The sequence below is a fragment of the Vidua macroura genome, chromosome 7, assembly GCF_024509145.1.
Source record: "Vidua macroura isolate BioBank_ID:100142 chromosome 7, ASM2450914v1, whole genome shotgun sequence".
Lineage (NCBI taxonomy): Eukaryota > Metazoa > Chordata > Aves > Passeriformes > Viduidae > Vidua > Vidua macroura.
This window is the reverse complement of record NC_071577.1, coordinates 14,341,061-14,358,796: the sequence shown is the minus strand read 5'-3', so window position 1 is coordinate 14,358,796 and position 17,736 is coordinate 14,341,061. Positions and strand designations below refer to the sequence as shown.

General features: G+C 40.2%; 1 protein-coding gene across 1 annotated transcript in view; it reads right to left on the bottom strand.

The window, feature by feature from the left end:
• Positions 1–9,592: 9,592 nt before the first annotated feature.
• Positions 9,593–17,736, bottom strand: part of BMPR2 (bone morphogenetic protein receptor type 2) — a 105,318-nt gene continuing 97,174 nt past the window's right edge. The window contains exon 13 of the mRNA XM_053982060.1: positions 9,593–16,846. Within this exon, the coding sequence (XP_053838035.1) occupies positions 16,596–16,846 (251 nt within the window). The 3' untranslated portion in view covers positions 9,593–16,595. The remainder of the gene's footprint in view (positions 16,847–17,736) is intronic.

Here is a 17,736-nt window from a genome sequence, read left to right as displayed (position 1 = left end):
CAATTTACGTACTGGTCTCTGTTCATCTTGGTTGTGCTTGGGTTTCTTTTTTTCCTCTCTCCTTTGCTGTTTCTGATTGAAGCCCACTTCACTCATAAATCCTTAGTTCCCCTTTGAAGAGCTCCATCCTTGTGGCTGACAAGTTAAACGAACCTGAAAAGCAAGACTATGTGCACAGGCCCTTCTTAAGGATGCCTGGATACTGACCTACCTAAAGCCTTGAAGGGTAAAGCTCTTGTTAGATTTGAGAGCTTTTTGTGAGGAATCAGACTGGCAAAAGAGAACAGGACATATGTAGTGATGAGGTTGTTGTGAAGTAAGCTCTTGCATTCTGGATTAATTACATTTATTTTGAAAGGCATTATGCTCTCTCACATGTACTGTAAATGCTAGTAATATGGCCTGAAGGAGAGTTGCACGGGTCAATCAAAACCTTCTGCAAAAGGCTGTGCCCAGGCTGTGCCCTGTGCTATCCCTGAAAGTGGCTGCCACGGGAAGGCACCAGAAGCCTGGCAGATCACCATCAGCCCTATTGTATCCCTTCCTTCAACTGTGCAATATACTTGATACCTTGTAAATTGCACACAGGTACTTTATTTTCCTGTAGCCATCACCAGCACTGCTGGCACAATGTGGCAAGGCATCAAAATCCCAGATAACCTATAATTAAATATCTGGGAGACAGTGTTCTCACCGGGAATGGCTGAGAGGCAGAGAACATACAAGTGTAAGCAGTAAGAGTATAAGCTGTGTACTGCTGTCATTGGGGATGAAGGGATCTTGTAATTCCTTCAATGACTCCATGTATATATTGAAAAAAGAGAACCTCAGCTTTAAAGCTCTCCACAGGTAAACACCCAGGAGGTAGAAAACCAGCACCCAGCATGTCTGGAGAAATACATGGAACCTGTCTGCTGCTTTGTCCTTCAGTAGTTTCTGTGACTCATCTGTGGGGCAACAACAAAATAAATTTTTGAGAAGGGGAAGAAAATAGTCCGAATCCTTCTGAAAGCCAGTTTTGCCATAACACAAAGTAAAGTCGAGAGACAAGGAGAACAAGTTTTTTAGGAACTAAATGGCAAGATGACATCAACAGAACCCAATGGATGTAATCAACAAATAACAGTTATGTTTTCACCTACTAGTAAAACACCACAGCTAGAGAACAGCCCTGGAGAACCTGGAGCTGCTGGCAGAAAGCACCAGGGGAAACGTGGACTTTTCAGCTTCTCACCCAGTCCCACCAGCAGGGAAGCTGGGGGATACAAGAAGCTGGGGGACAGAGGCAGGACAGCTGACCCCAACAGGCCAAAGGGATGTTCTGCACCACACAGCAGCAAGCTCAGCATGTGAATGAGGGGAAAGCTGGCTGGGGCCTGCTGCTCAGGGACTGGCTGGGCAATTGTAGTCTGCATCACTTGCTTTCTGTATTCTTCTATTATTGTTATCTATCTATATCTATATCTATATCTATATCTATATCTATATCTATATCTATATCTATAAAATATCTACTATATTATATTAATATTTATTATCATCATATGCCCCATTGAACTGTGTCTCAACCCACAAATTTTACTTCCCCCCCCCCCCCCCCAGTTCACTTCTCCCACCCACTGGGAAAGAGCAAGTGAGAGAGCAGCTGTGTGGAGTTAACCTGTCAGCTGCCTGACAGGTTAAACCACAACAGCAGCCCAGAACAGTGCAGTTATCCTAAAGAAGGTTAATTTATGCAGCATTTGTTTCACTGCTTTGCTGCAGTTTTCAGTCAAGAGCAGAAGATGCAGTTCTTCCCTCTGTGACAGCACCCACTCCCAGTGCCTGTACAGTTGTGCAGCAGACTTTCATCCCAGTTTACACTCATCAGAAATATTGGGAAGCAGTATCTCCCAATACTTGTAAGCAGTGTGCCATAAAGATACTTCTAAGGCAGAAAATATTCAGCATGCATTCTTATTCCTGTTACTGTTTTGAAGAGGCCAAAATGACAGGTACTGATTCATATTTATTTTCATGCTGCATGCTATGGAGCCAAGTCACGACTTTGATTGCAGAAGATACCTGTTATAATTATAGATAGTACTTCCCACATTATTGTCACACTTCAGAGATGACACTGCTCCACAGAGTAGCTGTGAGAATATAAAGCAAAGCATTTATGTGCACTGCTCATCATCAGTTGTGTTGCTTTGCACGCTGCAGACGTGAGAGCTTGACATGTAAAGTCATGTACTCAGACCTACTCAAACACCGTGTACTTCTTACGTTCATTTGTTTAAACTGTAACAAATGTGTTACAACAGGATCTTACTCCTACACCTTATGGAAATAATGGAAAGAGCTAAAGCAGGATTATGAACTTGAAAATAGCTTTGAAACTCGTTTTCAATTACAAAATAACCCAAACCCTCAGAACAAAACCCCAGCCCCAAATAACTTGGATTCAGATCCCCCAGACTCTCCTTGCAATTCATACCTCTCAGGCTCTGGGTTTTTTTCAGCTGTCACCTTCCTTTCTGCTTGCACCCTTTGCCAAATGCTGTCCAGGCCACCTCTGAGCAATATGAACCCATTTAATATGGTGCCATGTGGAACCTCGAGGCTGGGGTTTCTTCAAATCCATGACACTCTTCACTCTTGCCATAACACCTAATGTAATGGTGCCAACAGTGATCCAAAAAAATAGGAATGAAACTCCTCATCACCACAGGGGCTCTGAGCCTTCTATCAGCAGCATGTGAATCTGCCTTTTAGTGACCACAGTCCCTTCAGTAACTCCAAATGCCCTGGAGTCACATGTGACCCCACATACACAGGGCCCATCTCCATGTCTCCAGCTCCTCTCTGCCTGGAATTTTTATCAACCCACTGGCCCTGGGAGCTCAGCAGATACTGCTGTGCTCACACACCAGGCTGAAGTGCCACCTCAAGAGGTGGTAAGCACTCCCACATCCCACTAGCTTGGAGGCCCTCGGCACCCATCCAGAGTCCTGCCAAAATGTGCTGCTCTGTACTCAGTGCTGGGAGATGAAACCTAGGTATGGCAGCTGGCCCCTTATGTGCAAGCTGTTGGCTCTTTCTTAAAATACAGTAAATGCTGCAGATACAAACAAATCAATCCAAAGGCTGAAGCATATTCAATGCCCTCAAGGGCAGACTGATCAAACACATAGAACTACATGAACAAATCTGAAACTTGCTGAAAGCAGGGATGTAAACAAGTCAGGGAACTGTTCAACTTCTAACACCAAATGAAAAGCAGAGAAACAAGGGTCAAAGAGGTTTAACTAAGCTGAGAGGCCCAAATCCCACTGTACAGCTAATAAAACAGAATACTTAGGCAGTTTTCTGGTACTATAGACTGAAAAGGTGTGAGCAGTACTGCTCACTGCTCATAATAATATATATGAAAAATGTTCTGTTAAAATAATAGCAATAATAGTAAACCTTACAGAAAATGGCTGTACTTCAAGCAGCTTCAAATATGCTATTGTCTTATTCCAAAATTAAATAAATGCAAAGCAGCACATGTAGAGGAGCAGACTGCCTGAAATTGTGGTTTTGTTTTTTTTTTTTTTTTTTTTTTTTTTAACCTACAGTTAATGTAAGCAATATTGAAGGTTGAAAGACTAAAGATTCTGGGAATCTAATCTAAACATTGGATTATGCCTCAGGCTATTTCATTGCATTTCTCATCTCTCTCCTGCAGAGTGAGTTTGTTTTGCTTGTTTATGTGGGTGTTGAACATCAACTGGAGAAAAAGACATTTAAAAAAATAGGACAAATATAATAGAATTTACTTCACACAAAACCTGTAAGAGCCTAGTTAATATCCTAGAATATCTGTGGGGATTTGAGAAGGCAAACAGATTGAAATAAGGTAGTAAGATTAAAACAATAAAAAAACCCAACAGATGGGACCTTGGACATAAATCAAACTCCATGCAATAAGAAAAATGCAAAATGCACTTCTGTCACATTCTATAAGGTACAATCTTTAAGAAAAGTTGTCACATAATAACATTCAGAGGCTTCAGTGCCTCAATGGCATTAAGATAACACATTTTTTGACAAAGAAACTCAGTTCTCAATGCAACACTTACATGCAGGCTTGGGAGATGTTCCCACTGCACATTCCTGGCACACATAATTACCTGGGAGAAGCACAAGGTTAATTTCTTTAGAAGCCAGTGCCAAGCTCACCTACATGTGACATGTTTCTCCATGCATACAGATCTGTTTTCTGAGCATGTATTAAAAGTCAGCAGCAACACTAAGCAATAACCCTGTGGTGAGTGTCCAGCTGCTGAAGGAGCACTTTCTTCAGTGATGGGACCTGAAACTGTTCTTGGATGGGAATGAGGGAAGAGAATGAGCAGCAGGAAAAGCATGAGCATGTTGTCCACCACATTCCAGAATCTTTTTTTCAGTAATGCTGACAAAACTAGCCTAGTTTCATTTAAACAAGAGACAGTATAATCTCCCCCAGGTATCCTACAAGATGCTGAATGATAATTTGCACACGATTCCTCCCATTCAATAATAAAACTTTCCTACCTTTTAGGAAGCAAGGATTTTTTTTTATCTTTCCAAAACTTAGCATTTTTAGCTCATATTTACAGAGCTTGCAAATATAATAGATTTGTCTATATTTGTGTTGTGTTTAGACATATAAAGCATTTCTGTATTTCTAGTCTCATGTTAGAAGAACATGTGCAAATTACAGAAGGAAATTCTTCATTTACAAACATTAAACACTGATTGCTCCGGCAAGGCACCAGCACAATTTCTGTACTGTGAGGACAATGGAATTGCACACTATAAAATATTTGTTTCAAATGTTGACACTATAAATTAATTTGGTAAGAGACAATGTTTCAGTACTGTAGGTTTTATGACCATGTAGGATGATAAACATCCTGTGTAAGTGATGAATAAGCATGTAACTACAGACACTTAAGAGAGCAGAGAAGAGTGTTCACTCTTTCTGATTCAGGCCTAAAATCTTCTTTTGCTTCTACTTGTTCATATAACATTTAGAAAAGGTAAAGAGTTGGTGGAAAGCATGGTGGCATGGTTTATTCATGCACTGAGAGGCAGTGACAAAATGATTTTTCTTCTCTCTCCGCAGACATATACTAGCTCTGTAGTTAAACTAATTAACTTGAGCAGAGTGTGTGATGAAGCACGAGCGTGTGATTCTCCAATTTGGGAAAACACTTACTGGGAAAGAATGGATCAAGCAGAGTTCTGAATCCTCCCTTGCACTCAGCCACAGGAGACAGGGCAGCTTTTAACTTGTTTGGTCACATCTGAACTAGACATCAATTTGTCTCTATGGTACCATCCTGTCCTCATGCACTGCATTTCCCATTCAGCCTGAGTGCCTCCAGGAGAGCCAGAGAGCTATCACTGAGAGAGAGGATGTCATCTTGGAGAGGAAGAAAGCAAAGGTGGGCAAAGCCCCAACTCTGCTGCTGCTCACAGCCAAGTGCTCAGACAAGGTGTCAGGCTGATTCTGCTCAGCAGGAGCAGGCAGACATCTCCAGCAGTTGTGGCTGGCATGGCTAAGTTGGTGCTTCATCATGGCGAGCCTGCAGGGTTCTCTTCTCCTTGAGGCCCACCCCGAGCTGTGTGCTGGGCTGTCCCACCTCCCCCAAGGAGGGGCACCTGCCTCATGGCTGCACGCTGAGCAAGAGCTCAGCCTGCAAGAGCTGTTCTCAGCTCTGCCATACGCCAGCACGTAGCCACAGCTCTTCCAGCTGGCATCACACCAGGGGCTCATCCTGAAACACCTCTGCCCTTCCTCCTGCTTCCCTCCCCCACTTCTCCAGCACAGTCCAGTTCCTCTGGCTGCCTCCTGCACCTCAACCCAGGACAGGGTAAGGATTCCCGAGGCTGTTGATTTGCCACAGGAGAACCTGTGAGCTCTTCCTGTGGCTGGCTGCTGAGCTGGCGTTAACACAGTGCCCAGATCAAGTCTTCTTGATACTGCTGCTTGCTTCTGCCTGGCTGCAAATACTTCTCCTGTCACTCTCAGTCTCAGTTCACAGCTTATGTAAATGGATGTGAACTTCTGCTTGTCTGTGCCTTAAAAGCACATTTCCATCCCTCATGATCACAGGGTGAAGCTCAAACACATGATTTAGTTGCATTCTGGTTTTCCAGAAACAAACAATAAATAAAGTTATCCTGCTTAATCATGATTTTAAGCCAGTCACTTCTAAGGCCCGATTCAGAATTGTTATTGGTCCTGCAAGAAAATTCTTGGAATGGCAAAAGAAATACAGGTTCCCAATAATGTATTTCCACCTCAGCAGAGATCAATCCTGCAGGAAATTCTCTGGTCACCCATACACATGTTGGCTGCACCACTACAGCTGATGTGTGCATCAGCAATGCCTACCTCCTGGGCTAGTCAGACTTATACCCTGCTACAGTGAGTTGTGCCAGATCTGATTTTTTAACCAATCCAGAGACATGGAGGTGCTAGAAGTTACTCTTTACAACGTATCTGCAGGGATCAATTATTATCTTTCCAGTAAGAGGAAAGAGGGAGGGGGACAAAGGGAGAGAAAGGGAAGGAGATGGAGAAAATAGGTGTAATTTCAATATTACAGCAGACTGGCAGAATACCAGTCACTGCAAAGCACACAGACTGTCAGGAACAAAACCAGGAACACAGCACAAGCCAGTCTTGCTCCCCATGCACACAGTCCCTTGTGCACAAAAGTACCTTAAGAAAACTGTATTTCTAGTCATTCTGATTAGGAAATCTGATAGCTTGTGGCATGAACTTCTCCCAGACAAAGGCTGCAATAGGTGACAGGGGAAAGCAAACAGGCCTGTACTTTTCCGAGGAGCTGCTTGCAGGCCTGTTACACTAAGTGGCACAGGTAAAACGAGCTGTACAACCTCTGTACCCTCCTTATCACAACGCCCTACACTATGCTTTCCTGTTAGCACTTGGCAGCAACAACAAAGAAATTGGGCCAAAGACAAATGCTGAGTTCTACAGTGTTGCTGGTGCCTGAAACAAGTCTCCCTAGCCTCCCTTCATGCTTTCTCCTTCCTCAAATCCACCTCATGTACTTGAGGTGCTGCCCACTGGCTTTTGTCCATTATCTGCCCAAGCCACCTGCTTGCTCTCTACTGACTGTATGTCCTTGTTCTCAAAAGGACTTGATGGACCGTGATAGAAGGTGCTGGAAAGCTCCTATCCTGTGAATTGAAATGCACCTGGATCAGTTGTTTCCAATATTTCTCAATATTTGCATCCTTAACATTTTTCCAGTGCTCATGTGAGCCCTGTCTAGAAATGCCATTTGCTCAGACACTGCATAGTAAATACAGACTTGCTTTTCTTAATCACCTCCCACAGACCAGCTGTCCTCAGACAGCCTCATTTGTTGTCTTTGTAAAAGAGGCATCAGTGATTCCCAAAGCATGACTTCAGCTCAGACCACCATTTGTGGATTTCTCACAGATTTTCCCCGTGGTACTGAGAGCTGAAAGAAGATCCCCTGACATAAAAGCAGAATACCCAAGTGTGCCATTTAAATTCCAGGAATCAAAACATTTCAACTCTTCCCTGGATGGAGAATGACAATGTTTCAGGTTAACATGAAAAGCTGAATTTATACAAATATTTTGGTATAGCTGAGTTTTCCTGCCTGCGGAAAATTAACCTTCTTATCCAATAGAATGTGTTTTGGGTCATAGCACTGAGCAGATGTGTATAATCTCCCGCACGTGGAGAATTTCCATATCATCAGAATTAGCAAGAAGTAAATAGGGAAAAAAACCCTGAATGGAAACAAATGGAAGACTGACACGGCTGTGTTCCACAAACTACGTTCTGCAGCTGCATCACTGCTCTGGAACAAAGAGGAATATAATTATTGTTGTTTTACTTTCAATTCCCATTAGCAAAGCAAAATCAAATAAAAGTGGTTATTTCTGCAGGGGAGAGCTGCTGGAGGTGAGTGTATGAGGTCACACAGGGAAATCATGAAGAGACTTTCTTAAGTCCGAGTAGCTCATGCACCAAAGAAAAACCTATCAGTAAAATTCACCATTCACACTCTGTTCCTGCAGGGCTGAGTCAGGCTTCTCAGATGCCCTGAGGATAAGGCTCAGCCACACCTGCTGGGGTAGGGCAGGAATTGGCTGCTCTTACTGTCAGCCAAGCCAAAAGTGAAAACTGCTTTTGGGGACACAGCTACTTTTGTCATACTGGCCTCCGCTCCCAGTGTGCTTGCTGCTTCCAGGGAAAGCAAAGCCTGCCATGGTCCCTTCCTGTAGCCAAAGGTTTCTAGGTTCACTTGTGGGGCTGAGATGATTTGCCATACAGGCAGATACTCAACCATACTACTTGCCTCAGTTTGTTGCTTCCTCCTTATTTATGAAGAAGCAAGAAATGAAGCTCCTTATTCTATCTCCCTTCTTTCTTTGAATTTTGGAGTTAGTTCTTTGGCCAGAGACTTGTACCACTTATTTGCTTGCAAAAATCATCACTGTGGATAGAGAAAAATAAATTAACAATAATTGAGGAGAGACAAAACAACAAAGCAACCGAGCTGCAGGATGGATGCCACCAATCTGTGTATAGTAGAAAAGTGTCAGTCAGTGGAAATTTGCAGCATCCTTCTACTATAATTTAATCCATCGTTTTCAGTTCTGCTGATTTTCAGCTCTGGGCTGGGAAAGCTTCTGCTTGTAAGAATGCCAGGATATTGTCTCTTCATGGGGAGGGGAAAATGCAATAGTTTGTGTGGGAAGGGTAAGGGGTTGCTCTTTTAATTCCTGTCCCAGCTGCAGAGGTTGTTCTTGTTGTGTTCCTACACATGCTTGGTTGCCATCAATTCTGTGCTCTTCCCAAGTGCCAAACAAAACTGATGGAGAAAAGCATTCAGTTTAATACCTCTTTTTCCTGTTTTCTTTTTCTGTTTTTTCTGCATTTACACTTAGCAAGCAGACAAAGTGTGACAAGAGGTCTTGAAAGGCCTGCTGCTCTGAAGTGTCTGCAAAACTGAGTTCAGTTCCAACACCAGCACCTGACCTGGCTGGCCAGTGAGAAAGGGGGCAGAAGGGAGCAGAGCACTGCACTACCCCAGCAAGGGCAAGCCCAGAGATTCCTAATGCACAGGACCACCTGGGAACAAGGAGGGTGGAACCTGGTCATACCAAAGGTGTCTGGAAGCCCCATTCATCCCCATCCCTCAGAATCAAGGAATTCCTTATCCTCCAATCAACCAACCAATCCACACAGCTGCAACTGGGGTTTCCTCTTCCTCATTCCTGGAGCAGGTAATACTCGTGGCCAGTAACAATATGAACCACCAACAAAAGACCATGCTTTTTGTCAGTAATATGATCTTTAATAAATGAAATAATGCACCATTTTTACAGCAAGCCTTTTCTCTCAGGCCTAAAGAATAGCCTTTTAAATGTTCTTATCCAATGTCTCTGTATCAATACAATCTCTTTATTTAGGTTTATATATAACAAAGCAATTCTTACAAGTATTCATAGAAAACTCTGTAGTGGCTTTAACAATGTCAGCTTTCATAGTGGCATCCACAGATGATTAAAAACCAAAAATTAGCTTTTTATTTCATACTCACACTGTTCCATGAAACACAACTTATACAGCATAGCAAGGGTATTGCGCAGCTTATACAAAAGAAATAACTGAAAGCAATTATTTATAAATTCATACATGGTATTTCCTCAGTCATTTGAGAGGAAAACTAAAAATACCCGTTAACAAAAGGGTTCTGATGAGACTCCATATTCTAGGATTTCTCCCCCTCTTCCCCCAGAAAAGCTCGCTCAGAAAGTAATGCTCTCTTTACAGTCTTTCATAAGGAAAATGGCAGTTTCACATATTCTTACTTCAGCCTTTACAGAAGACCAAACCCTAGAAATTCATTCTTGCCATGTTTATTTTCCTCTTATACTGCATTTGGGGGGGAAAATAATCAACAGCGATTGTAAAACATCATTCCAGCTTATATAAATGTGAATAGAGCACGCTTTCCTCTAGAGACAAAAAGCAGACAAGAAACATATACATACAAACAGTTTTCAATACGTTTCAACAGTGTGAAAGAGAGAGAAGAGTCACCAATCAGGAAATTCAAAAGTGACAAATGAGTCAGCTATATCTTGGACTTGCCCGTTTGTTCTTGTGACTTCTTACAAAGACCAGAAACATTAACTATTTTCTGAATAAACAAGACTGAAGTGTGAAACTTATGATACAGTTCTGAAGCACAAAAAAGAAAGTGAATCAAGTGCTCTAGAAATAAACCTCACACGTTTGCTGTCTTAAAAACAAGTGAATGGGCTACATAAGTGGAGGTTTGGGAGACCTTGGAACTAGAAAGTTATAAAGGCTAATTACTTCTGCTTTAAAATATTTACCAGGCGAGATGCTGTGTCCCAACGGACACACTCCAGTGATACATCTGCAGAAGTCTGGAAGGACTGGGAAGAAATCCTTCCTTCCTGTGCTATGGAAGCATGGTGTATGCATTGAAGTTAACCAACTGAATGACTTGCAAATTCAAACAATTGCTGATGAAAACAGCAATAGGCTTTGAAAAATAGCTGATGATTACGCTATGAATTAGCATACCTCCAACTAGTTCCTGCTTATTATGCACATGTGTATATTAAACCACAGTGAAATAAACAGAAATGGCCATAAGAAATAACTTGTATTAATAATGCACTGCTAACACAGACCTGCATGGAGCCCAGATCAACATTAAAGGGCCTTGGTGTAAATGAGGATTTATCTTGAACCCTTCCACTCCCACTCCCCCAATGCAGTTCCACTTCTTGACAAAGCCACAGCTGCCCTGTGCTGACCCAGCTCCACAGCCTGAATCCCCCATCAGCAATGCCCAGGAGTCAGGGCTGCCCCTGCAGTCCCACATTCCATACCAGCTTTCCTAGGGCTAATCCTCCCCAGAAATGTTTAACACCACAGCCAGCAGAACCCACCCCTCCTCTGCCCACTATCAAAGGCAGACTCCTGTTGGATTCCAAGAGCACTGGGCTCAGCCATAAGCCCTCGAGGTGCCCATTGCCTCAGAAACACAGGTGCTGAACATAACATCCATCTGGATTTGCAGGAGCACAAACCCATTCTTGCAGAAATGGAAGTTCTGCCTCCAATTTTACTCAGTACAGAAGAAACCTCAAATGAGAAATCTGATTTGTTACTTTTTCATGTCAAAACTGAATCTACTTGGGGATGGGTGAGATCAAAAAGGAATGCATTTCTATAGCTACAATTTCATATGACAATATAGAAGCCTAAAATGTAATTGGATTTAATGGACTAAAATACTATGTTTAAATGGCAACCACACATATAACTATAGCTACTACATAAAAAAGCCTTGTAAAAATAATCATGTTTTAAAAGTGTTTTGGGTTATTTTTTGATCTTTGAGAGAGATATCTTAAATCACTCAGCTTCAGATAAAGCTTGTCATGTGCATTCCCAGGTTTCTCTCTTTCTCTCTCTCTCATAAATCCATTCCACCCAAACAATCAGTGACAAGTCTGTCACGGGAGATCTTGAACTACTGGACTGTGTGTCACAGTCTGATCCCAGCTTTACTGTGATGTACTACAGACAATTTTAAAATGGCATATGAACCCCCCCCATTATACTTTCTACCAGTGCTACCATCTGATGCTGTAACTCACAGAATTTAATCCTGGAACTTACACACAGCATACATATGCATCTAAATACACACAGAGTTTACATAAAAAAATAGATATCTGGCTTCACTGCAATATGTATAGTTTTTTCACTGAAGAAAGGCTTGAGGTTGAACAAAAATTAGTAAGCATGTTTGAAAAAGAAGGTTAATACAGTTATTTGTTAAAATGGGTACTGGAAGACCAGACAAAAAAGTTCAAATAATCCCAATTTATGCAAAATATTAAGTTGTCCAGTCTATGATCCAACTTTCAAAGACTGATCAATCCAATTTCAATTTACTTTGATGAGCCGCTACAAATCTTCCAATTAGACATCGCGTCACTTATATGCTACTATGCTTGGCAATTATTATTTTTATGGCTTAAACCCAGCCTATTTCAGCAATGGGACCAGCCACCATTTTTATACAAGTAAAAATTACAGCATAGTTAATTTCTAATGTATAGACAAAATATGTCAATTTTAAAATGCTCCCCAATTAGGCAAGAAATGTCCACAGTAATATTTCAATGGCAGAATGGGTATGAACTTTTGTATTTTTCATTAACGAAAATTACAATCTGAACATCAATACAGTAATGTTATATTAGTGGATATTTTTTAACACTTAAAAAAGGAATATCATTAGAGCAAAATGCACTGAACACTGGAATTAGGCCATATACAATGTATACATATATATTTTTAAGAATTCATTACTATTAAGTTTGGGGCCAGTAATTTATTCCATACAATTAAAGAACTTATTCTCCTCTCTGAGGCATGTAGGATTCCAGATTTCTTTTAGAGAAAGCTGACAGGTAGGAGGATGTGAACTTTCAGAACATATTTATGAGGTGGGAGATTATTGTTGCTTGTTTCCTGAAAATTGCCAGCATCTATCTTGCATTGTTTTGTGCCCAGTGCACTGAAAAAAATCAAAATATGTTGCCTTTGAAAATTAGGTAATTTTCTATATGAAAACAAGAGACAAATGAGTGGCACTAAGAAAGCAAAACAAGAATGGAAATGTTGTTTCTGAAAATATTCTAATTATGATACTATCAGATAGTTTTCTTTTAAATTAGGAATACCTTTAGTTGTGCAAATGTAAGTGCATCTTGGAGTTTCAAGAAAGGCCTTGGTAGTAATAATTGGGTAACATATGAAGCTGTAAAAGCATTATAAGCAAATTCAGGGAAGTGTTGCAGATAATCTGACCTGTAAATACCAATTTTAGAAGACTATGAGGCATGTCTGTTCAAAGGGTTAGAATTCACAGTCTAAAAACCATGTTATGTTGGTATCTCCATTACAGGAAACAGAACAAGAGACAATGCATTAACCTAAGCAACTCTCCTGGCTTCTACTGGTAAGCCATTTTCTATACCCAGCAAGATTTTTGATTTTGTCTTACACAGACAAACATCATAACTGTTTGCTCTATCATTTTACTTGAATTATCCATTATAAATTACCATAACAAATATTCTACTATTGCCTATTTGACAGTGGCACAATTAATAGGTATTTACACTACCATTCTATTTTAATTTTGCTATATTTATCTTGTCCACAATATACATGAGAAATTGATAGAAAATTATCAACTTTCATAATTTTCCTTTTTTTAAAAATGAAAGAAAATAAGCAAAATCATAACTCACAAGGCAATAAATCACATTTGTTTTCCTTGTTTGCTGTACAATATCAACTATCCCTGTGTTTGATTTGAAGAATTCTTTCTCTTACATGTATTTTGTTTGGTTAAGGATGATCCCCTGCAGCACGAAAATTTAATATCATTTAACTTACAGAGATAGTATTCTGTGGACAATGGATTATGTGCTATGAGGAAAAAAATGGCATTTCTAAATTAAACATTAAAATCAAACTTCTCATCTGATTTAATCTAGCTGTGCAGAATTACAGTATTTTGGTACCTACTTCAGAGTTTGCTTTGACTGACCTTTAAAAAAGAATAGATTTTATCTCTTTAATCTATAGGGTATTTCATGATAAAGTACATTTTTCTATCATGTTAAAAATTATATTTATCCATGGTAGATTACACAGCCAATCTTGCTACTAATTAGAATTAATTCCAAAGGCTCTCCAACAAGTAATAGAAATCGACAAAGGAAAGAAAAAAAATATTCTTTAAGAATGTTGAAGGAGAACTGCAGAACGACATCTTCATCTGGTATTAAAGTTATTTTGATTGCATTGATCACAAAACAGTTGGATTTCTTACAAAGGCATGGCCTGCAAAGAAAGGCTAAAAGACTGGTGCAGTTCTGTCTCAGCAGAAAAAAGCAGCAGTCAGAGAAGTAATTTTTCTCTCCCCAGAGTAGTCTGAGTTAGTAAGAGTCCTAAAGATTGTTTTCAGCCCACATTCTGAAATGCTGATGGATGATACATGCAAGGCAAAGAAAAGTCATTGGGAAAGGATTGAAGAATCCTCAACACCACGATCAGTGCTCACCAAAAAACAACACAGCGCAATCCAGACGGAGACTCACAGGAGGCCAGAGGAGAAGAGAGCCACAGTGAGCAACATGAATAGAATGCCAGAAATTCTGATTCAGGTCTTGAAACCCAGCTGAGCAACTGGCAGGTTTTCAACATCTGGGACGTGAGACTGCAGCAGATGGGAAGCCAGAGAGTGAATTAAAAGTCAATCCAGAAGAAGGCTGTGTTTTTGAAAAGGGTGATATAACTGTATTATACAGGGGGAAAGCATAATTATGCCTCAGAGACTGAGAGATACTATTTGAACTGGTGCTTAAAGAACATAAGGAGCTCAAAATGTGCCTCGTGGCTTGTACTTCTACAACTACACTTAATCAAAGCCTGCATCTATAGTGCTATCTCCTGGAGATGTCTAGGAGAATCTAAGAAATGTTAGGAAGCGTTACAAGAGAAAATCACAGCAATCAAGAAAAAGCAAGGAATTTTGGGGATCAGCAAGAATCAGATGTAAGCAAGGCATGTATTAGATTAGTTGTATCAACAGATAGAGAAGGACAGGGTTGGCAAAGTTTATCTCAGGGGGAAAAAATGGAAAAACGGCAAGGAAACAAATGAGCTTAAAAGCAGAGAGCATCTGCTACAGTCAGCTGAAAGGAGACAGGCTGGGGGAGGCAATTGTTTGCTGCCAGTATCCTGCCACAGGAGTCTGGCAGGCTGGCTGAATAGATTTTTTTTCTTTGAACATCACCAGTTTTCAGATGAAGTGATAAATCTTTTCTTGTTACCAAAGACTGATGTGTTACACCTTTTTATATCCAAATAGTTTTTACTGAAATGTTTTCAATTGGAAAGAATGCTTCTGAGTTGGAAGCCTATTTCTTAGGTGGAAGGAGGTTCTAACTAATAAGAAAATTATTTTCTTTCAGTATGCAGTAAAACCAATCATTCCAAAAAAAGGAAGGGTTTACTTGAGATAGTGAAAAAACAATTTATCTCAATACATATTACACCCACGTTCACTGACAGCTAAAATCAATGTGCATACAAACTGAAAGAAGGGACTAAGCAGAAGGAAAAAAAAAATCCCCAACCCCCCCCTACAAACACCCATGAATTTTAAAAGCATGCAATAAACTTTAACAAGATGAATGAGGGCCTCTAAGAACTCTGAAGGGAGGATGAGTTTCAGCTCAACCTGGCAACAACCATCAATTAGGATGCACCTACCTGCATAAGCAATCAGGCTCATTATTACCCCATACTGTCTGTAAGGAGGTAAATCAGGAAAGACTTGTGACTCATCACAAAACTCTTTTGTGCCAAGTAAGATTAATGTTTTTTTTTCTCTGTGTAAACAAAATACGTTCACAACCTATCTCCACTCAAACTTTTAAGTATGACAATTATTAATATTTCTGAATAAAATGTATTTTTCAATGTACATCATAAGTGATCTAAATAAGGTTTTACATAAATACAGGGGGTGAAACTGCACACAAAATAAAATGGGAAAAATGGCTGACACTGTTTCCTTACATTTGTTCAACATTTTGTTACTCAACTTCACAGGCTGGCATCTACTACTATAAAGGAAACACATTTTGATTAGGGAGGATCAAAAGAAAGGTACAGAGCTCAGATTTTTTTTTTTTTGTTCCTTTTTTAAAGCCCTTTCAAGTTGGGGAAAATTCATGCATTGTCACTTCTGAGCACAATGTGATATTGGCAGCTGCTTCAAGCTGGCTACGATGTGCAAAGTTCACTGTCATGACCGGCTGACTGCTCAACTGTCAAGGAAAAATTAACAAATACGAAAACGGGAACATGTGGCAGTTTCAGAAACACACTTTTCAATAAAGCCTACTGTGAACTATAGACTATTGCACATTTCAACATGACACAAGGAAAATAAGGGGTTCAAAAGAGAATACACTTTGTAACATAGAAATATACAGACTAGCTTGTGCACAGAAATTAAAACATGGTTACAAGACACCACTGCAGTCAAACCTGTCTTATAGTCTGCTTATGTTCTTAGTGACCTTAAGAAACTGGTCCAAACTGATTATCAGCAATACTTTTTTTTGTTACTTTTTTTTAAAAAAATATTTTGAGACCACATCTTTGATACACATATATATATTCCGTGGTCAAAACAGACAGACTTAACTTTAGCGATACTAAATAAAAGTGCAAAAACGTTCAAAAAATAAAACAAAATAAAAAAATATGGAAGCATAAGCTAAAAATTTTCTGCATAGCTGAAATCTATTTAAAGCGAGTCCTTGGTAGGGGTTGCTGACAGGAGGAGAAAGCAGTTTTTTAAAATGTCTTCTGCATGTTTGTTTCAAATAATGCAAAACAAAGGTCATTTGCCGGCTTTTGAAGCATTTCACAGGCAGTTCACCCCTGCGTCCTTAGAGACCATAGTGGTGGCAGTGCCCCCCTCTGCAAGGTACACAGCAGTGCTGGATTTGGGGGGCACTGCCTGCTCACTGCCGTTGTTGTTGACCTCGCAGTGCAGCGGCTCTGTGGAGATGACCCACGTGGACGGACGCCACCGCTTGAGCGAGTACGGAGTTTTCACACGTTTCTTGATCTTCTCTCCTGAGCCTGATTTGCCATCCTGTGAGGAGTCACCTACTGAAGGAAAAAAAAACCAAACCAAAACAAGAAAACAGAACAGAAAATAGTATTATGAGGAAGGTGAGATTAGACTGGCATCCAGGGTTGTTACTTATGTGAAACAGAAAAAAAGAACAAAATCTATAAACACAGAAGCAACTGCGTGGCAGAGGCATGACAAGTGTATCGACCACAACAGCTGCCACTAAAACAAGGGGTTAGATTCTGTTCTCTGTCAGAAATTACTTCATTGAAGTAATTTGTGTTACCTGGAATGCATACTGGCATCAAACAGGAAAATCAGCATTTGACATTTGAGGGGCTTTTACAAATCATAGTATCTTATATTACCTGTAATGGGAGGTACAAAAGAACATTGCTACTACAGGACAGCAGAGGCTAAAATTTAAATAGTGCAATGTTAGGTCCCCTAATCCTACTCCACCTGGCAAAGCATTTCACCTGAAAACAAAATAGTCCATTATCTGTTAAGATATTAAGTCAGCATTTGGAATGCTGGGTTGTAGAACTGGCAAAACCAACTTTAACTATGATAAAACTTCAGCAGTCGAAATCTGATTGTTAAAAAAAACTTTACACAACCCCTTCTTTTAACTTAACCTTCAATTAAAGAAAGTCACTGCAATAGTATTTTTTCTTTATCTTGGTAAGATTTCAACTCACACCAACATGTTAAGACAAAAATTAAGGTTTCCTACTTAAAAGGAAGGCTTAAACATTCCATTGCTGAATAGTCAACTACATTTCTTGAAAGATATGTTCTCATTTGGTTTTAAACCTTTTATTTCCAAAGATGCCTGGCATCCCAGTTTACTCCACTAATAGCACATCTTCCTAAACACAGTCACAAGATTTGCAAGCACCTTTCAAGACTACAGTGACTTCTG